The following is a 27359-nucleotide window of genomic DNA, read 5'->3' on the forward strand; positions in this document are numbered from 1 at the left end:
ATCCTATGTCCTCCTTTTGGTATCCATGTATCTGGCAACCCTAGCCGGACCCCATCATCAAGAGCGCCCCATGGATGGGCATGGGGAAGCGTCTCTTTGTTGCCAGGTGAGGGGCCGCAAGGGGAGAGGAGGCCTCCAGAAGGACCCTTTTCCTGGCTGCCTGGAGGTTGCACCAAGGATGGCGGCGGGTTGGCGGTTCCTCGATGGATGGATTGCGGTGATCTGACATAGACAATTGGGATTTAGGAACCCCATGTGGTGTAGTGGATAGTGATGGACTGGACTGAAGACCATGGTTTGAATCCCTTCCTGCTCAGCCATGCAAGGTGTGGAACTGGTAAAGCCACTCCTTAAGAGCCAGACGCGGTCCCTAGTGATTATCAGGTTCAGCCCCTCTGTTAAGGAGGCACAGTGGGGAATCGAACTCCTAACCTCTGGCTTCTCAGCCAGAAACCTAAATCATGGTTACAGAAAAGCAGGCACACACTTAACAGAAGTCAAGATGACAGGAGAATGCAGAAAGAATGTTTTACAATTCAACAAGTGATCCATTATAATTTACATACAACAAACATTAAGGATAAGCTCTGGAAAATTACAAGAAAAAAGATGGAATGACGAAATTCCCTCTGCAGGTCATCAACGATACAATGTTCTTCTTCCATGGTAAGTTCTCTAATTCCGACCCTTGTCTTTCTAGCTTCTTAACTCGAACACAGATCTAAAGCAGTTTATAAGGTGGATTTGAGCTACTTGGCTTGTTTTCTTTAGCTGGAGACACCTCTGACCCACACTAAGCCAATGTCTACACGGTCTTTTAAATCTGAATGCATTCTTAATGAGTCCTTTTCTTTTTCTTCGTCGGTACATAATCTGGAAATGAGAGAAAGAAAGCAGTCATCATCCAAAAAGTCAGCAGCAGACCATGAAGAAGAAATGAAGAACCGCTACCCGGACAAGGTCAAGGAAACCCAGTCATTTTGCTGAAGCCAGGAGTCAAAGGCTGGGCTAGAACAGACCAAAAGGGCATCTAGTTTACACAGTGACCCACCAGATGCCTAGAGGAAACTCACAAGCACAGCACGAAGACAACAGCCATCCCCAAAGCTGATCCCCAGTCTACTGGATAACTCTTAACATCTCTAAGTGGAGAAGGGTGTTAAATAAGTGGAAGAGGAAGTCCACTGTGTCACATCTCCCTTTGGAAAGGACACCCAAGTGACACGTTAGACCAGAGGTGTGAAGAGAGGGTTGACCTTGCATCACTTCTTCAACCATGTTATCCAAGATGCCAGGATGTCCTCCATTACAAGCCACTACAATCTCCAGAAAGTTCAATGGTGCTTCCAACGGCACCCAGAACCTTTGGGATCTCACCAGGCGTCCTCCACCTCATTTTTTGTTCCCATCAGCTTCTAGCCTTAACAGATATAAGCTCTTTAGCGCAATGGTCCGATCAGCTCTGAACTGACTAGCACTTTTAATTCAAGCATAGGGTCATAATGAACACAGTGTCCTTCCCAGAGATGCTGACCGGGTGCCGGACATCCGAAATGCAGGACAGAACACAGGTGGATCAACCCGACCTTGGTGATGCCAGCTTTTATTGCACTCTGAAGCCTGCAAGTCAGACTTTGCTCACACCTCAAAGTGCCAGGCTGATAAAATCTTAAACAGAGACCAAGCTGCTCTCCCTCGGATCATCCTCTCTGCAAATTAACTCCACGTAAACTGTGGAACCCAGGAGACTACTCTGTTGAGTAAAAAAAACACAACTCACTATGTAAGATTGGCTTCATTTGGAAGTGCATGTTTGCTCGTCGGTGCATGAGAGAGACTGTTTTCTTCCCCTTCCTTCCTAAACCAGCTCCTCTTTACGTCTGAACCTTTGGCTGTGTTGGTTTAAAAATGGGAGCTCTTCATTAAACATTGCCTAGTCCCACATGGCTGCAAGATGCCTGTGTTTCAGGCTTTTGTGCTTCTGGGCTTGAAACAAGAAAATGTAAAATAACGTTCTCTTTATTTTTTTTCCCCTATCGCTGGGCTGAAGAAAAATGGCTTGGCATGTTCTAGATGGACCAAGTACAGTGTCAGGAAGCTTCACCATGGTGGCAATCTATCAGCAATGTGGGCATGGCAGAGTGCAGCTCTTCTGGGGGGGGAGGGAGAAAGGGAACCACCAGCATATAAAGTAAAAAAAACCCACATCACCCCTTTATCACCATTCGACCTACCCTCCTCACTTGTATGGTCGTCTTCTTCACTCTCACCCTCTGCGATCACAGGCATACTCAGGTTCTTGGCACTTTGCTCCCTTATGGATTGCAAGAGCCCTGCAAAAATGATGGGGAAATCAAGGAAAAGTTATCTCTAGTTCAGCTCCAGACCCAAGTTGTATTATATCCTGGCCAGTAAATATGACTTCCTAACGGTTAGAGCAGTACGACAGTGGAACCAGTGACCTCGGGGTTTGGTGAGTGCTCCAACACTGGAGGCATCCAAGAGAGACATGGATCATCACCTGGCAGAGATGCTCTGATGGTCTTCCTGGGTTGAGCAGGGGGCTGGACTGGATGGCCTCGGAGGCCCCTTCCAACTTCCCTTTCCTAGGATTCTATGACAGCATGCTATTTCGATGCAACACTATCTTGCTAGTCCGAAGCTAATGAAAGGACCTGGATGTGCCTGTGGTCTGTTCTTTCTGTTGTTATCGCTGTTGTGAGCCCTCAGGTCACTTCCAACTTATGGCAACCCTAATAGCATTTTCAAGGTTTTAGAAATGTTCAAGGAGTGGCTCACCACTGCTCCCTCTCAGTGACTTTCTGCACCTGATTAAGTCTTCTGTAGGGGCCATACGGCCTGGGGGGGGGGAGAGACTGGCACATTTGAAGGCGGCCACAGGTTGCAAACAATTCTTCACGCCACATTATGAGGTGTGCAGATGTGATTTATATAATCCCAATTTAGCCTCTACTTCTTTCTCAAGCAAAAAAAAAAAAAAAAGCTTGAGAAGGGCTGTCCCAGTCTATAAATATTCTAAAGGAATACCATTGTAAAAACTCTCTTCCTACAATAATCCAATACAATAATTCAGTCAGGGCAGGGGTGGGGAGAGGCACCACAAGCTCCTCCATTTCCAAAGATCTGAACAACAACAACAACAACAACAACAAAGGGTCTCAACATAATGGGGATCCAAGATGGGGAAGGAGTTGTACAATCATGGAGAAATCTTTTTCACACCCCACTCCTTCCCACACAGCCACACCTCCAAGAACATCAGGCCTGGTAAGAAGGCCTCCCTTGGCGCTTTCAGCATCCAGATGAATTTGCAGGGAGGACGTTGTGCTCGTTACTCAGACGCAGCACAAAGGGCTTTATATCCTTTAAAAGGAGGGTCAACCACTAGAGTTAGTCATTAATTCCCACCCCCACCCCACCCCCTAGTCTCTCATCATGGCAGCTCCTTCTGTTTGGCACAGTCTTTGTCTTCTGTGTTGGTTGTAGCCTTTTTCTACCTTTCTTAGCTCTCTGTGATGTAGTTTTCCCATGATCCGAGCCAGACTCAGAAGACTCCAGCTTCCTTGGGCAATGCCAACTTGATTGAGAAGTCTAGAAAGGGGGTTCAGTTCAGGTAAGTAAAACAGGCCACAGTGGAAGACTGAGGAATAAGTGTATTTAATACAGAGAAGGGGTACAGTTTCAACCACAGAAATGGTACAAACGGACAGGTCAAGGTCACAGCTCTGGTCTAGTTAAGTCTCTCCTCTTTATGGTTATTTCTGACCTTAGAAAAATATTATCCAAGATATCAAATCTCCCACACCTTTCTGGCTCTTTCGTCACTCACGGGTTGGAATCCTATGGCACTTGACATAGGAGAAAGTGACGCCTGCAGATGTTCCCAGGGACTGCCAGCCAGCCAGTCCTCATTGGGCACCTGATTGTGCAATGGACAGTGTCGCTAGTTGCATGGCTGCAAAGCTGCTGGCGGGGTTGGACTTCTGTGTCAGGTTTCTCAGCGGTTTAGCAGAGTATTTGGTGGTTCAGGCAGTCCAGGAATAATTCACACGCAGTCCAGCAGCATTTCCTTCAGCATAGTGTATTTACATCAAATATATACAGCAGTCTGGCAGCATGGCAGGCAGATGTGATCTTCAAGCAGGCGAAGATACAACTAACTGTACAGCTCTACATATATACATACACATAGTCAATCAGGTTACACATTACCTCATTGCATTACATCATCTCTGGGTTGCATCATCTCTGCTGAGTCACCCTGATTCAGTTTCAGCACACCTGACAGTTATGGCTTCTCGTTAAATCACTTCATTCTGGTCAGGCCTACAATTTTCCTTGACATTCTGCCTTGGCCTGACATGTGGCAACTCTTGGAGCAACATGTTACAAAGGCGCAGCCATGCAACAGGATTTTGGTCAGGGAGTAAAAAGGAATTTGTTGTGTTTTAAATCCTTATATGTCAGTGCTATAGTCTGCTATTTGGGCAAGAATTATCCAACACTCATATTGAGGGGTGTGCATGTGCCTTTGTTTAAATTTCAGGCTACTTTGCAATATACCTGCCTTGCAAGGCAAGGCTCTAGAGGTATACAAAGCGACTTGGATGCCCTGCTATCTCTAGCTGCTTCTTACAGGGCACATTTTCCCAGTGGGACACTGAAAACTGTTGGCATGGTCATTATGTTTTTAGTGCAGACTTTTCTTGTTCAGGATGCAAGTCAGAACGATGTATATTTCCAAACATAAATCAAGGATAGAAATCAGAATAGTCAAGAATTTCTGCACCATGCAGAAAAATGGAAAAGGCAATAAGATGACAGTCATATGTTTTAAGAATCCATCCTTACAAAGGCAGAGAATTAACAAATACGGTTTTTTACACACTTACTTGAGCAAATGTGGAATAAGACCTAGATTGGATGTCAGCTAACGCTGGCTCTTCCAGCTCCCTGGAAAGAAAAGATGACAAGTGTCATCTCTATGGGACTTAGTTTTGGATTGTGTGAGGGAAAATATTGTGTGAGGAAAAAAACACACATTAATCCTTTATTTCAAAGTGAAGCTATCATATTTCATATTCATAATTTTCTAAAAACCTCCTCAGCTTTAAGGGCTTCCCCAGCCAGATATTTGACCAGAGGACAAAGGCCACCCTCGGACTCAAGGGAAAGGGTGCTTCAGCCGAGACCAGCAAGAACCGCGTAGGCAGACGACAGGATCGCTACAGGGCCCAGACCGTTGGGTTCCAACGATGGTTATGGGACCCACTCTAGGAAGAAAAATCCATTTTTGTTCAGAGGATATCCTGAACTCCTGGTGATGGGCTCTATAGAGCATGAAGGAGGAACAGCACAAGATGCCCTTCCTGCCAGACTCTATTGTAGAGTCCATTGGCTCAGTCTCTTCTTTTCAAATGAACTTTCCCTTCATTTCAAGCACTGTCGTATTTCCATACCTCTGACTCTTGCAAAGAACCTTCCTTTTCCTTGCTCGCTTATTCATGCCTAGCCGCCAAAGAGGGCTCCTGGAAGAACACACAAGATTTCACGATTAAAAATAAAAATAAAACGAGACCTTGCTCATGTCCCACTAAGACATTCAGTGTCATACTAGGAGATACCTGCCCATTGTCGCTCCTCCAGGCCACTTGAAACCCTCTTCTGGTGGGCTTTCCCATCCCGCTGCTCCAGGTCTGAAGGACACACTGGAGGCTGTAAGGGAGAGGAAACCCCCTCCCCTGATTTTGCTGGTGGAAACAGCTCCGTCAGCAGAACAGCAACGCTGGATCTGCCTACCGTGTGCAACTGACAAAACCTAATTGTGAGTAAGAATACTGATACTATCCAAGGGCTGTGCCCACAGACCCTTACAGAGGAACCCTTTTGGCCCATGGCACGCAGGAATACCCAGTAAATGACATACGGATGGCTCCCCAGAGTTCTGCGGATCTGCCTTTTTCAGGTTCATGCAATCCAATCTAGTGAGGTGTGTTCTGAAACGTCTCACTCCATTCTGACTCACAATGCATACGTAGGTAGCCACTGCCAATAGTGTCTAAATATTATAAAAAGTTAAAATAAATCTCCAAACCAAAACATTCCTTCACCTTAATTTGGCAAGAATTCAGAAGCATTTCTGATACATGAATCAAGTAGCTTCCTAGTCTCCCATTCATTCTCCATGATAAAGTATTAGAGTTATAGAGCTGGAAGAGACTCAAGGATCATCTCGTCTAACAGGATTTATTGATTGATTGATTGATTGATTGATTGATTGAATGATTGATTGATTGATTGATTGATTGATTGATTGATTGATTGATTGATTGATTGATTGATTGATTGATTGGATTTCTAACCCACCCATTTAGACCAAAGGTCTACTCATGGATTCAAGATTCCATGCCCTGGTGAACTTAATTTCTGGACCATGTGTACTAGATGCTTCAATCATGTACCACCAATGTTACAGAATTCCACACATTTAGACGTCAATCAACCAAAACCTTTAAAAAAAATAAACTACTTCAATCCAGTTGTCTGTTTTGCCCAGAGCTACCCTAATCTCTAGTGTCTTTGACACTCATTGCAATGGAAGAAAGCAATCCCTTGGCTACGGCTACTTAACCCATGCAAATCAAGAGACTACTTGAAAAAAAGTGAATATTTTCTTCTATGCCAGGGGTTCCCAACCTTGCATCCACAGATGTTCCTGGACTAAAACTCCCAGAAGCCTTTGCTATTAGTTCTACTGGTCAGGATTTATGGGAGTTGAAATGTGTTTTTGCTGTTTATCATAATCAAAGTGATTAAAGTTTAGGACAACATGAATTATAGTGTTAAATAGATGAGTATATAAGTGGCACTGACTTCAACCTGGGAAATGGCATCCAAGTTACCCACAGAGCCTCAGTTAAGACCCCAACTGAGATCACCCTCCACTTTGTTATTTTGCCACTGACGATATTCCAAAACAATATTCTTGAAACTGGCTAGGATGTCACCTTTTACCATATCGATAGCCTTGCCTGATTTTCTTGACTGCTGTGACTGGAACAAGGAGCTTCAGCAACAGGCATTATTAAAAAACCGTGCCACTCTGACATAAGCACTACTTAAGCTGATGAAGAGTTCTGGAGGACTCCAAAGCTTACACACCAGGTGGGAATTTCATTTGGCCCCAATGAAGGAAAGCTCACCCACTGGACAACCAACCTCCATGTGCACGGAACAGACCTCCTCGCTCTTTGCTTTTTCATTTACTTTCTTCCAAAGCACACTGGGGTAAAGATGTATTTAAAATGAATTCAGATTGTTTGAGGAATGAGATAAGTCAGAAGATAAAGGAATATAAAACATGAAACATTTTGTGGTTTGGCAGAAGTGCATGATTTAAAATGAAATAGATCCCCAAATTATATTTCCTATTCTGGATGTTATCAATAAAGATTTCAGGTAAGTAGTTAAAATAATGGTGAATGATGATTTATACATATTCCAATAATAGTAAGAAGGTAAAGGTAAAGGTTCCCCTTGACAATTTTTGTCCAGTCGTGTCCGACTCTAGGGGGCGGTGCTCATCCCCGTTTCCAAGCCATAGAGCCAGCGTTTTGTCCGAAGACAATCTTCCGTGGTCACATGGCCAGTGCGACTTAGACACGGAACGCTGTTACCTTCCCACCGAGATTGTCCCTATTTATCTACTTGCATTTGCATGCTTTCGAACCGCTAGGTTGGCGGGAGCTGGGACAAGAGACGGGAGCTCACTCCGTCACGTGGATTCGATCTTACGACTGCTGGTCTTCTGACCCTGCAGCACAGGCTTCTGTGGTTTAGCCTGCAGCAACACCACGTCCCCACAATAGTAAGAAAGCTAGGATTAATAAGAAATGTTGGTAGATATTACAAAAAGAAGGTCGTCACATAACCAGTATTAAATGTTATTATATAGCAAATCAATTGAGATATATTTCAGGTATTATAACCAACAATAAGAATTTAATATGAAAATGTTTAGAAATGCATGGAAGGGAGGGGATTTTGGACAAAAACAGTTTTCAAAGAAAACATTGGAGAAGAGGTTAAGAAGATTGATAAACCTGTTCTTAAAAAATACTGTATTTTTCCATTTATAAGACACCTTTGTTTATAAGACCCACACAGACGTTTTTCTAACCCCAACATTAAAAAAAACTTAGCTTTGAGTATTCCACTTCTGGGTTCAGAATGCTCAGACATTAAGAGTCCCTGTTGCTTCTGAGCCTGCAGTCTCCACCTCCAATGAGGTATGTCCCAACTGGGTTGTAGAGCATCAGCTGATGTCAGTTCCAGGGACGCAGGTTGTGGGGTGTTGCAGCTGGGCACCCCCCTCCTGTCTACCCCTCCAGGGCTGGTCAGGGAAGGGGGAAAGGTGGGGGGAATGGAAAGGGGGAGGGAGAAAGGAGCAGAGGCTGCCGGGCAGGATGGCAGCCAAAGGGGACTGGGTCAGGCCTCTCTGCCGACCCATCTCCACCCTCCAAGTCCCATTCCTCTGGACCCCTTCCTATCCCCCACCCCCTACACCCACCCCCATTACAGTCTCCTCCTCTTCCTCACCCTACAAAAAAAGGCCCCCTCCCCACTTGGGGTTTTTCAGGAATTTCCCCCAAGCTTTGGAACAAAAGGGGTTTCGGGGGGGTCATGCTCAGACTTTTGCTGGAGAAGGTGGGGGGAGGGAGAGGCGAGCCTGAGTGGACTCACCAAGAAAAACACACAAACACACACACACGTACAAAAAGGTGGCCCGGGGACATTGCTTGGGGGGGTCCTTCCTGCCCCTTCGGAGTATCAGGATTTCAGCCCCACCCTGACTTCCCATCTCTCTTTTCCCCACACACAGAAACAAGCCCCACTAAAGATTCCCCTCCCCCCAGGATGGGAGAGGGGGTGAGGTGGGGGGGGCGGGGGTATATTTTTCCCCTTTGGGGGAATATCTTTCTCGGGACACCCCCACTGCTCTCTCCTCTCCCCCCCCCCCGGGGCCATCGCCCATTGTAACGGAACCCAAAAGATGACATCATCCCTGCATGTCAATCAGAGGACAGAGCAGGAGGGGCAGAGTCAGAAGGAGACAGGTAAGACAGCTGGAGGAGACAATTGAGGAGTTGGAAGGAGAGAGGAAGAGAGAGAGAGAGTCAGGGACCAGAAGTTATTGAGAGAGTGTTAGGGTTTAGGAATCAATTAGAGGGGTTAGGAAAGAGAATTGAACAGTTTACGTCATATTGAACAAGTAGGAATGAATGCGTAAGCATAATATGAGTAATACCAGTGACTGAATACATGATTTAATATAACTGAACACCTGAAACAGTTATATTTGATTCTCCTTATAATTTTTGTTCATTAATAAAAGAATGTTTGATCAAATCCCCTGATTCCTAAGTATATGAGCAGCTCCTGTGTGGGGGGGACTTGAATTGGTATTAGGTTAATACCCGGTGGCAGCGAAAAAGGGCGTATTTACCTTCGTAGAGCCCAAAGATATAAAGGGCACAAAGGGGGATCACCACACCGACCTCTGTCTGGATCCTCAGGCAAAGTTCCTGTGTAGAGGGTGGGGGCACAGGAGGGGCCCCAGGGAAATGGGGCTTGGAGGGGGGAGAAGATAGGGGGTCAACTGGGAGCGAGGGAGGCTAGATCCAGGCCCCTTAGTCTGCCCTCCGGCCAGGCGGCCTCTGCCTCTTTCTCCCTCACCCCCCTCCAACCAGCACTGGAGGGGTAGATCCTGCCAGCCAGTTCCTCTGGCCCCCCCAAGAAAGGAGATCTCTGCTGGAACGTTTTCTCCTGGCTGCCCAGGAAGAGCCCTTTCCGGGGGTCGGGTCCCAAAGGCCCCCTCCAGGGCCAGCCCGTTTCCCAAAGGCCGGCTCCTCGTTTCCAAAGACGAACCACCTCTCCGGCGGCCTCTGATTTTGGAGGCTCCTCTTGACGGACGGGCGAAGGGGGCTTTGGGAATGGGCAGAAGAAGAAGACTCGTCCCTCCTATATGGAGGGCTGGAGAAAATAAAGAGAGAAATGCAATCCAGAAAGACTCCCTCCTCACAGGGATCATTTCAGCCTTTGCATCTGGGGGTGGGTGGGAGGCAGGCCTTTTGTAAAGCCAATGGCTCTGAAGCATCCATTCCAGACCAACCCAGGCATCACGATAGGAGGGAGGGAGCCAGCCGCAAGACCCCACCACCTTCATCATTCGCAGCTCGTGCGACAGTTGTGAGTCAAGTCGGAGGGAAACGCAGGAATATGTAAGTTGGAAGATAGCTGGGAATGTGGATGATGATGATGATACTTCATTTCTGTGGTGTCCATCTGGCAGCCAAGGCGGCTGCTGATGCCTTTGCAATGGAGGGAAGTTCCCGGCACAGGAACCAAGCCCTGACCTGAATCCTGATCCTCAATCCCCCCCCCCGCTCTTCCCACCCACAGCAATGGGGGCAGGAGAACCCCTGGGGAAATCTGTGTGTGTGTGTGTGTGTGTGTTTGTAGTCTTGTGTGAGGTTTGCTGTTGATGATTTTGGATTAAAATTATTCTCATGAAATTGTCTGAATCTCCTCTTGGTTTCCCCATTTCCTGCATATCTCATATTGTAGATGTTGTTGTTGTTTAGTTGTTAAGTCGTGTCCCCTTGGACCACAGCATGCCAGGCCCTCCTGTCTTCCACGGCCTCCGGAGTTGGGTCAGATTCATGTTGGAGGTTGTTGTGGGTTTTTCGGCCTCTTTCGCCATGTTCTGAAGGCTATTCTTCCTAACGTTTCGCCAGTCTCTGTGGCCAGAACATCTTCAGAGGACAGGAGTCAGAACTGCACCAGAGCAAAGAGTTCTGACTCCTGTCCTCTGAAGATGCTGGTTACAGAGACTGGCGAAACGTTAGGAAGAACAATCTTCAGAACAGGGCTGAAGAGTCTGAAAAATCCACAATAAACATGCAAAAGTATTTAAACTTTAAAAATAAATATATACAAAGTAAAAAAAGCACTATTTGGCTGTAAGTGTGTTATTCACAGACAGAAAATTTTGTTCTCTCCCAGCTGTTTGTAAAATTCATTAGTGGCTGTCACTGCCACAGTTATCTTTCTGCTCTTCTAAGGACTTTCACCCAGCATCATGAAACCAAACACCTATGTTTCTCTATTCCTTTCTAATAACACTTTGTGTGAGATTTCTCCCAATATTTATATTCCTTTATTCTGCATAAGTCAGCAAAACCAAATCTTCCCAAGACTTGGGTTTCCCAGTCTCCGAGAAGCTCAGATGTTAAGGATCAAACGATTTGGTCACCTCCGACCCAGTGCAGTCCAGGGCCCGAAGAGATCAGAGCTTGAAAAACCAAAATTTCCACTTCTTCCAACAATCCCTGCCATTACAAAGCAGTATACTCTCGACGTGGTGGCGCTGTGGGCTAAACCGCAGAAGCCTGTGCTGCAGGGTCAGAAGACCAGCAGTTGTAAGTTCGAATCCACGCGACGGAATGAGCACCCGTTGCCTGTCCCAGCTCCCGCCAACCTAGCGGTTCGAAAGCATGCAAATGCGAGTAGATAAATAGGGACAATCTCGGTGGGAAGGTAAACAGCGTTCCGTGTCTAAATCACACTGGCCATGTGACCACGGAAAGATTGTCTTCGGACAAATGCTGGCTCTATGGCTTGAAGAGCGGGATGAGCACCACCCCCTACAGTCGGACACGACTGGACAAAAATTGTCAAGGGGAACCTTTACCTTTACCTATACTCTCGATACAGTAGCATAGAAATACCTGGTTCTTCATGAATAATATATATAGGTTCATAAAAAAGAGAGAATAGATTCATTGGTACCCTCTTTAAAACTCAATTACTATTTTTTTTAAGGGTAAAGCCTTATAAAACAAAGGACAGCTTCTCTCACTTCACTACTTGCTTTTATTTCATCAGTTAGCTTTAGAACATCCATCGCCTTCACAATTTACACTAATTTTGTAAAAGCTTCTATTGCACAATATATGCTTATGTTCCACAAGGTCTATTTTGTGATATCTGTTAATTAACGATGGAAGTAAAAATCATTAGAAGTGGCATTTCAAAATGCACTGCATTTATTGTATTTTCTCTCTGTTTTGCATTACACCAGCATTTTGTTATTTATTCTTTCCAGTGGAAACCAGCACAAAATTGAATGAGCTTCTTCTGCCTTCTTATCTTTCCACATTCCATGCATTTGTACGGTTTTTCCCCAGTGTGGGGCCTTTGATGTAACCTAGGTTTATCACTCCGACTAAAGCTCTTTCCACATTCCAGGCATTTATGTGGTTTCTCCCCAGTGTGGGTCCTTTGATGTGAAGGCAGATTTCTTCTCCTGCTGAAATTCTTTTCACATTCCATGTTTTTGTATGATTTCCCCCAGGGTGAGTTCTTTAAACTGAACTAGCAGCACTGGTCTGAAGCTGTCTCCACGCGTCAGGCGTTTAAGCTGTTTCTCCTCTATCTTATGGGTTTTTCTAAGCTTTTCTTCCCGGCTTCACACTTGACTCTTTTCAGGGCCAGATGAAGTGGCTCTGTATAATTCTGGCCATCATGTTTGTTACCTGATAGAGAAAAAAGATGTCTTGAGAATGTAGCACAGAGCAGAATCTAACTGGAGGTCTTTGACTCCTTTGAAAGGCATATGTCTCCTGAAGGCTTTACTGGCAACATTTGAAAAATTACCCATACAGTATTGTGAAAGCAGCATGAACTCCCCTTGCCTGAATTGATACTTCCCAAAGGGACAGTAATGGGAATCTATAGTTGATTAATATTAACCACTATCCGAAATAATCCCCTTCATGGATTGCTGCCTTGTCGTGGCGAAGGGGCTTGAGTAATTCAGAGAAACTATGGGCTATGCCGTGCAGGGACACCCAAGACGGACAGGTCACAGTGGAGAGTTCTGACTAAACACGATCCACCTGGGGCAGGAACTGGCAAGCCACTCCAGTATCCTTGCCAAGAAAAATCCATGATCAGAAACAAAAGGCTAAAACATATGACGCTGGAAGATGGGACCCTCAGGTTGGAAGGCGTCCAACATGCTACTGAGGAAGAGCAGAGGACAAGTACAAGTAGCTCTGAACTAAAATGGGCAGGAATGGGTGAATTCAATTCAGACGATTATCATATCTACTATTGTGGGTAAGAACCCTGTAGAAGGAATGGAGTAGGCCACGTAGTTAACAAAAGAGTGGGAAAATCTGTACTGGGATACAATCTCAAAAATGATGGAATGATTTCAATACGAATCCAAGACAGACCTTTCAACATCACAGTAATCCAAGTTTGCCTCCTACTCTCTGCCTCTGTGTATCTTTCACCCCTTCATCTGACATTGGGATTCAATATTGAAAAATTTTCCCTCAATGTCCTCTCCTTATGACCAAAGACCATCATCCCCAAACTTTATTTCAATTATGTTTCTGCAAGAGATTCAATAAGTTTTGGGGAAATGATGGACAAAGATTTTGTCAATTTTTTTAAACTATGGGAACCTTAAGGGAGAAATCCTCAACCCAAATTTATGTCTGTACGTATGTATGTTTTAATGTAGCTCTGAAGCTCCTATTCCCTCAGGTCTTCACGAGGTTCTCGCTCTTCTTCCTTCTTCGCTGCCACCAGGTATTGCTGCCTCAATACCATTCACTCAAGGAGACATGTGTACTTTTGAAACTTAACTTATTTGATCAGGGAGGTTAACATCTGATTAATGTACAGTAGGTAAGTCACAGGTTGATAATCACTTGAATCTGAATCAGAGCTCTATCAACTCTCAGTTCACTCTTAAGTTTCACACAGTCTCTCTCTACCAGGATCTCTCTCACCCACAGAATCTCACTCTAATCTCCTTCACTCCATACACCAGCCTTTATATCCAAACCCCTCCCCCTTGGCACCGCCTTCCATCCCCTAATTGGCTCATTCTCTACTGCTCAGCTGTGACGGACAGGTGAGGGCAGGGCTGTTTGCTACAGTGTGTATATGTCTCTCTCTGTGTGTATGTGCTCTATTTACCACTTGCTTAAAGCAAGTGGCGCCTTCTCTAAAATCCATGCCTGGGGCCCGAAAAAGGGACAACCACCCACACCCGCACCCTGCAATCTCCCCACCTCCTGTTTCTTTCCAGAGGCTGTGCAAAGCTTCCCTTTTCCGTGTGAGAACCTCCCGGCAGGAGCCCTTCTTGAAGAAGAGACTGCACCCCTCCCTCCTCCTTGGGTCTCCGGCTTTCCCTTCCCTTCCTCTCAAGGGCAGCTGAGGCTCCGCGCCCGGCCAGGGGAGACCCTGCCTTGGTCGTCGCAGGAAGAAGCCAAAGAGACACAGGAAGAAGGTTGGCGGATGTTCTTCTGGGACAGCATCAATCCTGCAAAAACTATTCTCAGAACTTGGAAGAGATCATCAAGGATCACTTTCCCTCTCAAAGGGGGAGAAAGGGCATCCTTTGGGATATTAATCCCCTTAATTCTGCAGCAGAAACTCACGGTGGAGAATTAACAGAAAGTGTTTCTCTCTTAAAGATGTGCCTGAGATGCCAGGTGGAAGGATAGCAGATGCTCCCCAAATCAATCAATCAACTGGAACCTACCAAAAAGATACCATGGATAGAAGCGAGAAGAAGAAGACGGCTCTTTTCCATCTTTCCTTCCCCAAAAATCCAGACATGCAGGAGTGAATTCTTCACTTCATCCTCTTGGATCCCAAAAGAGGAAAGGAGAAATTCAGGGGAGGCCCCATGCCAGGCTGTCCAGGGTTGGAATCTCACCGACAGCACCTGCTCTTGATGACCACAGGGTTGGGCCAAGCAGGACTGGGAACCAAAAAAACTGCACATGTTCAGAGAGGCACTGCTGTAGACAGTAAAACTGGGACTCACACAACCCGGGTTCGAACCTGCACTCAGCCATAGAACTGACCATGTGTGCTTGCTTTCACAGACCAGAGTTCTCCAGAACTGGGCGACAGAAGGAAGTTGACAGAAGAGAATCAAAGTGAACCTCAGGATATGGGGATTTCACACCAACTCAGTTCTTTGCACTGTCACGCCCATCTCGGTGGCCCCTCTGGCCCTCACCTGGCACCATGGAAGATCTGGTAGAAGGTGCCCTCCAAACGCTCCCAATGCTTCCTGCGATCGGGCTAAAATTCTCTGAAATACTGATGTAAGCTTTACAACATCTCATCTCCTGTTAATCATACAGTTACTGTTTAATAAATAAGCAAACACAGTGGTGCTTCTGGTCCCAAAGAATGAACGAGATCTCACCTGCCATTCAAGTTTTAGGTGGCTTCTGAGTTGGATTCTTGCTTTTTTGTCCAGAGAAAATCCTGGAAATCATCCGCTGAGTCTCACCTCGTCCTTGGGAGAGAAAAATAAAACCAAATCATTCTGGAGCCTTCTCTGATTGAAAAAACCAAAAGCCTTCCCTTAGCATAGAAGCCTTTGTCTTTTTGACAATCTGGAGAATTCAATTCTTCAAAAATTACATTCTGGTTTATGAATTGGGGGGGGAGATTGTGTGCTTCTATACCCATGATTCCAAAAGCCAGGAAATAGCCCAAAACTGCTGCACAATCTCGTGCCCGCTTTGCCAGCTGGAAAAAGGAGGCCAAGCCAGACAGAGCAAAGGGCGTCTCAAGGGTGGCCACAGCCAAGGCAGCCGTCCAGAGGGTCTAAAGCAGGGGGTCCCCCCAACCTTGGGCCTCTGGATGTTCTTGGACTTCTGCTCCCAGAAATCCTGGCCAGCAGAGGCAGAAGTGAAGGCTTCTGGGAGTTGCAGTCCAAGAACATCTGGAGGCCAGAGGTTGGGGACCCCTGGACTCTGCGGGAGACCCTCTTCTGCTCGTTACCCTTCACAGCCCTGACCATGGCTTTGTGTCTGGGGGAGGAGTGGTCACTTGATGAAAAGGGGAGTCAGATTCAGGGATGTTCCCTCGTGTGGTGTCACTCTGCGAATGACAGTGGTACTGGGGGGGCTCCTGTTCAGCCCCCCAACCCTCAGCCTGTGGAGTGTTTCAGGTTTCCATTAATACCCCGCATGGTTCCGGCTCAGCCAGGCAAGACGCTCATGGCTACGCAGCAGTGATTTTATCTTTATTTTATGTAATTTTATATGGTTTTTATAGCTTTTGTTTAGCTGAAGTTTCTATTCTACTTCTTGGCTGAAGGCATGATTTTAACCTTGGTAAAAGTAAACACAGAGATAATGACCACTGGAGCTGCCGAGAGATATTAGAAATACCTCTGTACGACAAAATTACACAACTGCAGCCTTGGGAAGACAACAGAAGAAAATAACACCACTATTGCGGACAGTAAGCACCTGCTTGAATCAAGTCTGCAAGAAAAACATTTACTTTGTTTAAGAAAAGCCGTCTGCCTTCGGGGGTTGTTTGGCATACAGCAGGGGCTGATCCGCTGATTCTGTCAATTTACAATTGACTCACAGTGAGTAAAAGTCCTCCAAGGAACGGGTGGAACAACCTGCCCTTTAATGGTTTATGTTTGAGTGTTTACCGGAGCTAAGAAGTGTTTTTATACAGCTATTACTGACCGAACTGTGAAACCCACATTCTTCTCCCTTTGAGTGGTAGTTTGCACCTGCAGAAGTAGAGGGGGACACTAAATAAGCTTAATTTGTGGAGTAAAACTATGGTCACTACTAGGACCAAAAAAACCTATGGCAAGTTAAAAAAGGCTCTCAAAAAGCGAAATCAGAAATCTATAGCAGACTTCTGTGTGGTCTCAGATCAACGTGAACATGTACCCTCCTATAATCAAAGGCCGCTGAGGGAATTTACATCAAGTACCCCACTTACTACGGACAATGTAGGCATAAGTAATGGAGAGACATACCAGGGGGCTGCAGTCGGAACTCCGCACTCTGGAGGAGAAATCGGCAATTGGTCTCTGGACCCAGAACTCCTCGAGAAGGCTCTCTCTGCCTCTATGGAATCATTCTATAAATACTTAAATCTATCAACACCTGGGCCTAAGGAGAACCATATGGAAGGAACAGTAGGCCCCCAAGATGCTCAAGGGCCCGAGAGTGAACAAACTAGGATTATTTACACCCAACTACGTGATCAGTGTCTCCTCTCAGCTAAATCCAACCAGACCATTTTCAGTAATCTGCATGATCTAAAGAAAGAAATCGCTGATACTAAAGCAATACTACAATGCATTGCTGACATGATAAAGTTGGGGATTTTAAAAGCAGCACCCCCCTCAAACCCTCAGAATACTGAACAGAGAGGACTTCAGGCAAAAAAGGAGCTGGGTACAAAAGATCAAACACACAAAGATAACTCCCTAGCCTTTAAAGGTCAGAGTTACCCACAGTTATCAGAAAAAGCAACTCAAGACCGAATGCTCATCTCCGGGAAGACCCCAAAGGCCTGGGCTGATCCATATGAGCGAAATGAGGACACAGAGGACACAGAGGGACCTGACCTAACATCCTCTAATCTAGAGCTAATTACCATAGACGAATGGTGGGGAAACACCCCAGAAGAACCCTATCCCCAGCATCCACTTGCTGTGACAACATGCAAGGAAAATATACAGATTAAAAAACCCCAATGGTCAGCAACCTCAGACAGTGAAGGGTCCACCCCTGCTGAAAGCCCATCACTCAAGCCTGTGAACCACATCACCATCTACAACTGGCCACTAAGAAAACCAAATGGCACCTGGGCCTCCAACTCAGAAGTATTGCGGACAATAACAGAAATTCTGGGCAAGGATTGGGATGCTCAAATGAACACAAAATGTTACTGCATCTATCCCAGCAAGCCCGGGCAACTAAGAGGCAGGGTGCACTTGATCTTCGCCAATAGTGAACAGGCCCATCATTTTTGGAGCCTGTTGTACAAGTTTGAAAAAATAGCAGTATCATTCAAATGGGGAATACATACAACTTACTCAAATATCAACCTAAGACCGATCACAAAATTGGACACCTACAAACTAACAAATACATCCAGAGAAATTCAGGTTCCAGAACAAAGAGATGGCCCCACAGCCGCTTCCATAAGGAAGATAACAGCCGAAAACCCTAGCTATGACCTGTACAGAGATAGGGCTGAAGCTTCCACCATTTACAACAGATCACCTTCCAAAACCAAATCAGATGGCAGAGGAAAGGAAACGCAGATCAATGTTGCAACCTTCCCAAACAATATCCCAATTAACAAGCCTCGTGATCTTACAAGCAAAATCAAAAACCAGAGTAATCAGGTGAAAATGCTCTCAAGGCCAAGGCATCTTTCAAAAGGTATCACATCTTCCAGAAAAAATAGAATATACCATCCATACAAAGAGAAGTTACATCCAGCCTGCTCGATGGGAACTATTTCCGACTCCACCTCCGAGTGGCATACGGGCAATAGATATGCCCCTTTAGTAGCTTATCCCCAGAACTGACTATTGGAAGGCAAAAAATATAAACATCTTAAGAAGCCTTTGTCCAGGAATATTGCATGGGGGGAAAACAAACAAAAAGTCCAACTCCACAAAGATACCACAGTTCCAAACACAACAACGACTACCTACCTGGGTAGAGCTGAAAGATATCCCTTTAGCAGAGAGACACAAAGAAATCAAAACAATAAAGACTGGGCCCGTAAAGATTATCCTTTTCCCACACCAGTTGCTCCCCTCACCTACAGAGGATGTCAGTCATCAGATGTATCCCTGCCTGCTCTGGAGAAGCTAAAGTTATACAAGGAAGGGAACCCCATTAAAATGCTCTCTGCCACAAGAGGGGAAATGATCCCAAAGGCAGAACAACTGAACATTCAGGAGCGAAATGAGGCAACAGATACTCAAGAATCGCGGTGTGCTCCAGAAAGCAACCAAACATCTGCATCTAAAATTGAACTTTTATCATGGAATGTGGCAGGTTGGACCAGATGTATCTCCCAAACCCACGATACTCCTTTCTTTCGTAGCAAATATGACATCATTCTTTTGCAAGAAACTTGGTCTGACAAAGATATAATTCTAGATGGTTTCAACTCTTTCATGGTAAAGGCAATCCCAGGGCGCGGACCGGGGAGACTGAAGGGGGGACTGAGCATCCTGGTATCAACGGCTCTGAAAGTTAAATCTACGATGAAACCCCCCCTGAGACAGCTGGCCATGGCAGTAGTACTTACAGGAAGTATGAAAACCCTATTGATTATTAACATATACTTACCTCCCACATCCAGAAAAGCTGAAACAGAAGGAAACTGGACAGACCTTGAAAACTATGTAAGAGAGCTTATCATGGAACATCCGGATGCTTTGGTCCTGACTGGTGGGGATCTAAACGCCCGTATGGGACCAGATGATGACTATCTGGGAACCAAATTTAAGATGATAGCCAACATAAGAAATGATAATGTGGGGACCCTGAATCAGGAGAGGGCATCTAAGGACCAACATGCAAATTATGCCGGGGCCTGTCTGTACAAATTTGCCTACAGACTGGGCCTCTCAGTTTTAAATGGCACAATCACAGGTGATACTCCAGGAAAATATACATTTATGGCAGCAACTAAAGCTAGTACAATTGACTACATCCTGGTGTGCAGGGGGCTCCTTTCCATGGTCAAAACTCTCCAAGTACTTCCTTACATGGAGGGGGATCATTTCCCCCTACATCTAAGTTTCCACCTAAACGTCAGAAATTTAGACACAGAACCAAGATATCATACTGAAATTACAGCACTAGAAAGAGTGGGTTGCCGAGTAAGATGGTCACCTAAACTGGCACAAAATTTAAAACAACTTTTAACTTCGAAAAATCTGATTGATGCCCTTAATCCAGTAGGAAGCCAGACAGTCCACTGGAATCCCATAGATAAATATGAAATTCTCCTACAATTACAGCCACATCTCGTCCATTCATATAGCAGAAACCTTCAGAATTCATATAACCGATCCAAACCTTGGTTCAACCAAAGCTGCAAGGCAGCAAAACAATTAGTTAATCAGACATACCAGGAATACCTGAGAGCAGAAGACCATGTCAAAAAAGAGGCCCTCCTAAAACTACTGGTACATAAGAAAGAATACAAACAGCAGATACATCACAGTAAAAGAGAACACACGAGAGAACTATGGAGGAAGGTGATTGAAGCAGCAAAAGCCAAAAATCCATCCCTTTTCTGGAAACTAATCTCAGGCAGACTATCAGAGCCCAAACACCCATTATCCTCTTGTATTCCACCAGATAAATGGGTATCCCACTTTACAAGTATGTATGAGGATGTCATTGTACCCCCTTCTCCAGTAATGCTTGGAAGCGCTCCCAAATGGCCCCCGGTGACCCCAGGTGAAATAATAGCTCATATAGATCAGTTAAAAAATGAAAAAGCCCCAGGCCTTGATGGCATCCCACCAGAACTCCTAAAAGAAAACAAGACATGGTGGGGCTCCTTTCTAGCACCTCTCTTCACCCATATTAATGACACAGGCCAAATCCCAATATCATGGAAAACGGCCACAGTGGTCCCATTTTATAAGAAAGGGAAAAGGGAAGATCCAGCCAACTACAGGCCAATAAGTTTGCTGAATATTATAAGCAAACTATATGCAAGGCACCTCCTAGACAAACTCCTGGAGTGGCTCGAAGTAGAAAATATCATTGGGGCAGAACAAGCAGGCTTTCAGCCAGGGAGATCCACAATAGAACAATGCCTAATTATACAGCATCTTATAGAGAAATACTCAGCCAAAGGAGTAACATCACTCTATGCCGCCTTTGTGGACTTTAAATCAGCATTCGATTCTATATCGAGAACACACCTCTGGGACAATCTATCAAACTCATCTATAGACAAAAGACTTCTATATCTAATCAGGGCCCTACATGAAGAAACATACCTGAGAGTCAGGTGCAGCAGACAGGGACACCTCACGGAATCTGTGCAAACGCACAGAGGTGTTAGGCAAGGCTGCCTACTGGCACCAGCATTATTCATATTTTACATAAACGACTTATCAAGCTGGCTTAACACCGCCGATCTCCATTCACCTAAACTTACAGATAGAACAGTGCCAGCCTTACTCTATGCTGATGATACAGTAATTCTATCCAGAACCCCCATAGGGCTGAGGAGGGCACTTAAGAAGCTTGCCTCATACTGTGAATATAAATCATTAACGATTAACTATCAGAAGACCAAGATAGTCGCCTTTGGACAGAGACCCAAGAGTAGGTCATGGCAAATAAATGGACACAGTATCGAGCAGGTGAACAGCTTCAAATATCTGGGGGTAGTATTACAGGCCTCAGGATCTAGGCTTCAGCATAGTAAATTTGTGGCTGATCAGGGAGAAAGATCGGCAAATAGTATAGTAAAATTCCATCTCTCCCAAGGAGGGTCCTTCATACCAGCAGACCTCAAATTGTACAGAGCAAAGGCATTAGCCTAGCTGCTGTACGGCTCATTCATGGGGCCACCCAGTTCTCACTTCACACCACAAGAAATAGTCCAATCCAAATTCTTAAGAACTATACTCCAGGTCCCAAGATGCGTGTCAAATGCAAGGATAAGGCTAGAAACAGGATGCCTTAAAGTAGAAGCCTGGAGTAGAATTCAATCTATATATATGTGCTAAAGGGACAGTTAAATCCAAAAGGCCTATTTTCCTTGTTATTTAAAGATAACTATCAATCTAAGTGGGTTAAATCGGTCCAGGGCTACTTGGGGAAAATTGGCCTCTCACCTCAGGCACTTATATCCTCTGGAATAGAGCAGGCAAAACAAATAGTTAAACAAAGAATAGAGGACAATGAATATCAAACAGACCTTTCTAGCATCCAAAATATGGCAGCAAGGACTTACATCAAAAATTGTATGGTACCGGCCAAATACTTAACATCTTTGGAAATTAAAGGAATTAGAAGAGCCTTTACTCTGGCAAGGTGTTTGGCCCTCCCCTCTGCTGTACTAGAAGGGAAGTATAAAAATACCCCTTTTGCTGAAAGGTTATGCTCCTGCCACCTGAGGGAGATTGAGACCATACAGCACATGTTCTTCACCTGCCCATTGTATGAAGCAGTGCGAAAAGAGACTATAACCCCCTTAATAGATAGATTGCCAGGACGTTCGGAGGGAAAAAGGCTTGAGTTCCTTCTCTCAGATGCTGATGTCCAGATCACCTGTCGGGTTGTGAGGTTCTGTGTAGCAATACTTCGATTGCGGAAGTTAAATACCAATTAGATTGCCGTTCCCAGTTGTATGTATGCCAACATGTTCTAATGGAATACTGAAAGTTAGAAATTTTAAGGTTTTATAAGGTTTTATACTTATGTGACTGGTCTAAGGACTGTAAATAAACTATTGATACCCCGCATTATTTCACAGAGGCATGAAAAACCAGAAAGAGGCTATGAAGAAGAATGTGGTGTTCCGGCACTCCCCGTGTGATGATGACATGCAACTTCCGTCTGCTTTTTAAGATCTTCCAGGAGGCCCTTCACTCAGCCTCTCAGCCCCCAAGGTCTGGCCATCCAGCCGACCTCCGTCCCCTGCGCCAATGAAAACAGCAAGACATAAACAAGCAAAGAGGAGAAAGGCAGGAGAAAAGTAATTTTGAATGAATGAATGGATGAATTCTAAGCTAATTAAGAATCTAGTGACTGAATTTCCTGCCTCTAAGAAAGTCTATTCCTGGAAAAGAACAGGAGATTCAGACAATTTCCTGAGAATATTTTTGTAACCAAAAATCAGCAGCAGCACACAAGACTCCACAAACACACACACACACACTTCCTTCCCTTGCAGGGGTTTCAGCAGACGCCTTGGCTGCCATAGAAATGAAAAATCACCATCATCCACATCCCTCCCTCCCAGCCTGCCCCGTCTTCTCCCTCCTCCAAGCCCCATTTCTCTGTGGACCCCTCCTATCCTATCCTCCCCCACCTCTACCCCACCCCTTTGCAACCCCCTCTTCCTTCCCCAAAGCTTTCAAACAAAAGTGGTTTCGTGGGGGGGGGGTCGCGTCCAGACTTTGGTTGGAGAAGGTCGGGGGGTAAGAAGCACTCACACAAAGGGGGCCCGTCTTTCTTTCCCCCCCATCCGTATTTTTCTTCTCTTTGGGGGAATATATTTCTAGGGACACCCCTCCCCCCACTGCTCCCCCCCACCTCCATTGGGATCCACAGGCGGGAAAGAGGGCGGGAAGGGGCGGGGCTAGAGAGGAAAAGTGGGAGGGGCATGACCTCCACTTCCCATTCCGGATCCCCCTCCTCTTCTCAGCGGCGTTGGGTGGGAGGGAGGGATGTGGATGATGATGATATTTCATTTCTGCGCGCATCTGGCAGCCAAGGCGGGTGCTGATGCCCCTGCAAGGGAAGGAAGTTCCTGTCACGAGAACCAGGCCCTGACCTGAACCCAGACCCTCCATCCCACCCCCGTCTCTTCCCACCCACAGCAATGGCAGCAGGAGAGCCCCTGGGGGGAGGAGCTGCCCATTTCCTACACTGGGAAAAGTGGTTGTTTCTGTGCATGTGTGCGTCTTGCACAGAGTAACACAGGCAGCCCTTCTGCAAGAATGGAGGCCTGTCAGGCACAAACGCGCAGAGAGAGTCTTGGGGGGGGGTGCTTCCCTTCCTCCCTTTTCTCCCTTCCTTCAGCAGGGAGGCTCTCCCGTCTCCCCCCCTTCCTTCTTCCCCTCCTCGGACATTGCAGGAAAACACAATTGTTTTAACCTCTAGGTCAGATTTAATGAGTTCACGGTCTTGGTGGCTATTCGTGGCCTCCTCCTCCTCCTTTCCGTCTCTGGGGGGCGGGGAAATGTGGGTCAGAATCAGGCCAGAAAGTCTTCCCAGTCCTCTATCTCTGAGGGAAGGGTCTCCTCCTCTGAGGCTGTCCCGGGAGGCCCCTCGCCAGATCCCCTTCAGCCTCTCCCAAGACCCAGCAGAGAGAAAGCCAAGGGTTTGGCAGATGGGGGAGGGGGGATAGAGAGGCTTTCACCCCCCCCCACACACACATGGGTCCCTTCCAGGCTCTGCCCTTTCCACTCCCCACCCGCTTTCTTCTGGGGCCTCCCCTACCTTCCGCCCCTCCTTCCGGATCATAGGGGGAAGAAGACCAGCTGTTCCCAGCATTGCTGCATCAAAGGGTAACCCATGAGGAAGAACTTCTTGAGGGCACAAGCCATTCAGCCGTAGAATGGACACTGGAGTATCCTTTCATTGAACATTTGCAAACAGAGGATGATGGATGCCTACCTTTCTAGCAATGTGGATCTCCGCCTTTGGCAGGAAATTGGACTCAGCGACCTTGGAGTCCCTTGAAGCTGTTCTGTTTTATGACTCCGTTCTGTCTGCTTGCTACGGATACCTCCCGACAATCAAGTATCCTGTTCCTGCTAGTTCAATGGCAGTCTGGCCGTTCTAAGGCATCCATCTTAAGTGTTACATCTGAACACAATAAGTTGTGTCACAGATTTTAGTTAGGTTCAAAAAATGTATCTCGGTGTTTTAATCCTTAAAATCACATAATTCCTGCCAAGACAGACAAAAAATACAATGTGAAATAGAAGAGATGCAACTAAATGTCTCGAGGTTTAAAATGTTTCTTTTACCAAAAGATACAGCCTCTCCAACCGTAGGAGAAAGGACTGCTTACCAAGAGTGTCCAGCATCCGGCAGATCTCCTCCGTGACTTCTCTGCGCAAAGCTTTCTGGTCCAGATCCAGCCATGCCCACTCTTCCTCCGTAAAAGGCACAGCCACTTCCTCAAAGGCCACCAGGCGCTGGAAGAAAAAGGGAAACAATCCTTCTTCCCAGAGTGACCAGACAGGATGGGTTGGTAGAACGGACGAGAAGGAGAAAGAGGGGGGACTGTGGCTTCCACCTGGAAAGGTGTGCAGGGGGTGGGGGTGGGATAAAGCAGCCAGGTGGCCCCCCACCCATCTCCCTAGAGAAGCTTCGTCCCACCTGACCAGGTGCCACGATCTCCCACACCTTACAGGTGAAAACCAGCTTGAAAGCCCTTCTGCTTTCCCGTCCAAACCAGATCTTCTTTTAGAGGAATCTGCGATGGCCTCCTTCAGAGGTGAAAGAGAGACTCCCACCCCCTGGGTCTGAAGGGTGCCAAGACAATTTCCTGGCTTTTGCCTGTCTCTAATGCATCAATCCATCAGCCAAAAGCAGGGAGATCCAATAGATATTTGTTTATTTTCAGCTGAAAGAAAAGCAAATAGTTGCAGACTTCACTCAAGAAAACATGTAAAAGAGCACGCCATACTCATTACAGAATATACTTTTATCAGTGCCATTCCATGTATCTGGTCAGTAATCTAGTTCACAGGCCTTATCTCTAGGCCAGTTAAGTCCACTTGTCCTGAGACCTTTTGCCCAGGGTACCCTTTGGACCTAAAAGTTGCACTCGACCAACACATGCATGAATGGATTTGCCAAGGGCTTGCACCATGTCAGGTGTTTACCTGCAACCTCATTTCAGGGATTTTCCCACAGGAAACACTTGCAGTCCAGGTAGGAGATGAAGCTTAGGAAGAGGGTGAAATATATATATATATACAGAGAGAGAGACAGAGAGAGAGAGAGAGAGAGAGAGAGAGAGAGAGAGAGAGAGAGAGAGAGAGATGCCCTTTGTGTGTGTGTGTGTGTGTGTGTGTGTGTGTGTGTGTGTGTGTGTGTGTGTGTGTGTGTGTGTGTATAAAACGGAGCTGAACAATTAATTAACACTGAGGTTGTAAACTCAGAAAGTGAGATGGGAGGGGGGAGGTTTCTGATTACTCCTCAAACCTTTCCTCACACAGGCCACACACCCCCCCTTTTCCAAGCTTCTTGCCATCTTTCAACTTGCCCAGAGAGAGCCTTCCTTCCTCCCTCCCCAGAGATCTGAGTTTAAAAAAAGAAGGGGGTGGGATCCAGGCCCCAGAGATCCCCCTTCTCCCCTTTGAATCCCCCCTCCGCCTCCCTCTCGAGGAGACCCAGAGGGGGAAAAGCATTGCCTTGGCTTCCACTGGATAAACAGGCCTTTCTCAGTCTAAAGCTTTAAAGGAGGCGCTCAGCCACGGAGAGTCCCTGCCCCCTGGGAGGGGGGGGCACCCACAACCTGGGGGGGGGGGTCCCCTCCTCCTCCTCCTCCTCCGCCTGACAGGCTCTGCCTCGAAGGGACGTTTTAAGCCTCCCTCTCCTCCTAGAAAGACGCCTTGCCCGCCATCCTGAATCCTCTTGGGGAAAACTGAGCCCCACCACCCCCACTGCACTCTGCCAGGGACGCGGGGGGGGGGTGTCTACTTGTCAGAAGGCATCCCCCTCCCGTTTTCTCTTTCTCCTGAGGGAGGAATTTTTAAAAAATGAGCGACTACTAAAACTCGCCCAACCGCCTTCCTGAGGCGAGACGTTCTGGCCGCCTTCTCCACTGCGCAGGCGCCACAGAACCCCCCCAAAAACACACACCTGGCTCACCCACGCCCCCTCTGTGGGGGGAAGAAGAGCGCATGCTCGGGAGGGAGACCGAGCCAGGGAGGGGATCTCCCGCGTGCGCAGAGACGAGCAGTGGGTGGGGCTTGGAGGGCAGCCTGTCCGTCACTCTGAGGGGGAAGAAACGGGGGTTCTTGCCCAGCCAGCCTTCAAGAAGGATCGACTTCTGCCCGGAGACAGGTGACTCATAAAGGAGCAGGAGGAGGAGCACGCTCTCATTGGGTCTCCGTTGTCTTCCGGGCGGAGCCAAAACCTCTTCCTTGTGCGTCTCCGGGTTGCCAGGCAACCCCCTCATAGATGCCATAATAGGGCAGGGGGACGCCCAAGGAGACCAGCCCTGGAGGGCTTCTGCCCAGCAACGGGTGACACGCAAGAGGAGCAAGTTCTCATTGGGCCTCCATTGTTCTTTGGGGAGAGGCCGCTTTGCAAGGGGAGGGGAGGGGCTTCCTCGCGAGTTTCCCGCCATCTTTGCTGCAGAGAACATAATCAATCTGAATTCGGTATTGCCCATCTGGTGATGTCCATGTGTAGAGTCGCCTCTTGTGTTGTTGGAAAAGGGTGTTTGTGATGACCAGCTTGTTCTCTTGACAAAACTCTATTAGCCTTTGTCCTGCTTCGTTCTGAACTCCAAGGCCAAACTTCCCTGTTGTTCCTTTTATCTCTTGGCTCCCTACTTTAGGATTCCAAACCCCTATAATGAGAAGAACATCTTTCTTTGGTGTCAGTTCTAGAAGGTGTTGTAAATCTTCATAGAATTGTTCAATTTCAGTCTCCTCAGCAATGGAGGTTGGTGCATAAACTTGGATTACTGTGATGTTGAAAGGTCGGCCTTGGATTCGTTGGCTATGA

At 46.6% G+C, this 27359-nt stretch overlaps 1 protein-coding gene and 1 long non-coding RNA gene across 21 annotated transcripts in view; one reads left to right on the forward strand and one right to left on the reverse strand.

Moving 5' to 3' along the window:
- The window catches only part of LOC144585086 (uncharacterized), a 58374-nt gene extending 35678 nt beyond the window's left edge, over nucleotides 1–22696 (forward strand). Inside the window, exons 5-6 of the long non-coding RNA XR_013539575.1 lie at nucleotides 14994–15218; nucleotides 22417–22696. This is a non-coding gene — a long non-coding RNA (uncharacterized LOC144585086). The remainder of the gene's footprint in view (nucleotides 1–14993; nucleotides 15219–22416) is intronic.
- Nucleotides 515–27359, reverse strand: part of LOC144585076 (uncharacterized) — a 30887-nt gene continuing 4042 nt past the window's right edge. For 2 of the 20 annotated variants that reach the window (XM_078382580.1, XM_078382579.1), the window contains exons 2-9: nucleotides 24685–24811; nucleotides 24285–24560; nucleotides 15323–15415; nucleotides 5481–5549; nucleotides 4914–4974; nucleotides 3519–3612; nucleotides 2235–2333; nucleotides 515–873 (exon numbers count right to left, since the gene is read on the reverse strand). In XM_078382580.1, the coding sequence (XP_078238706.1) occupies nucleotides 836–873; nucleotides 2235–2333; nucleotides 3519–3612; nucleotides 4914–4974; nucleotides 5481–5527 (339 nt within the window). In that variant the 5' untranslated portion in view covers nucleotides 5528–5549; nucleotides 15323–15415; nucleotides 24285–24560; nucleotides 24685–24811 and the 3' untranslated portion in view covers nucleotides 515–835. The other 18 variants (XM_078382578.1, XM_078382581.1, XM_078382577.1 and 15 more) reach the window with 18 other exon arrangements.

Source organism: Pogona vitticeps, chromosome Z (assembly GCF_051106095.1).
Source record: "Pogona vitticeps strain Pit_001003342236 chromosome Z, PviZW2.1, whole genome shotgun sequence".
NCBI classification, from domain to species: domain Eukaryota; kingdom Metazoa; phylum Chordata; class Lepidosauria; order Squamata; family Agamidae; genus Pogona; species Pogona vitticeps.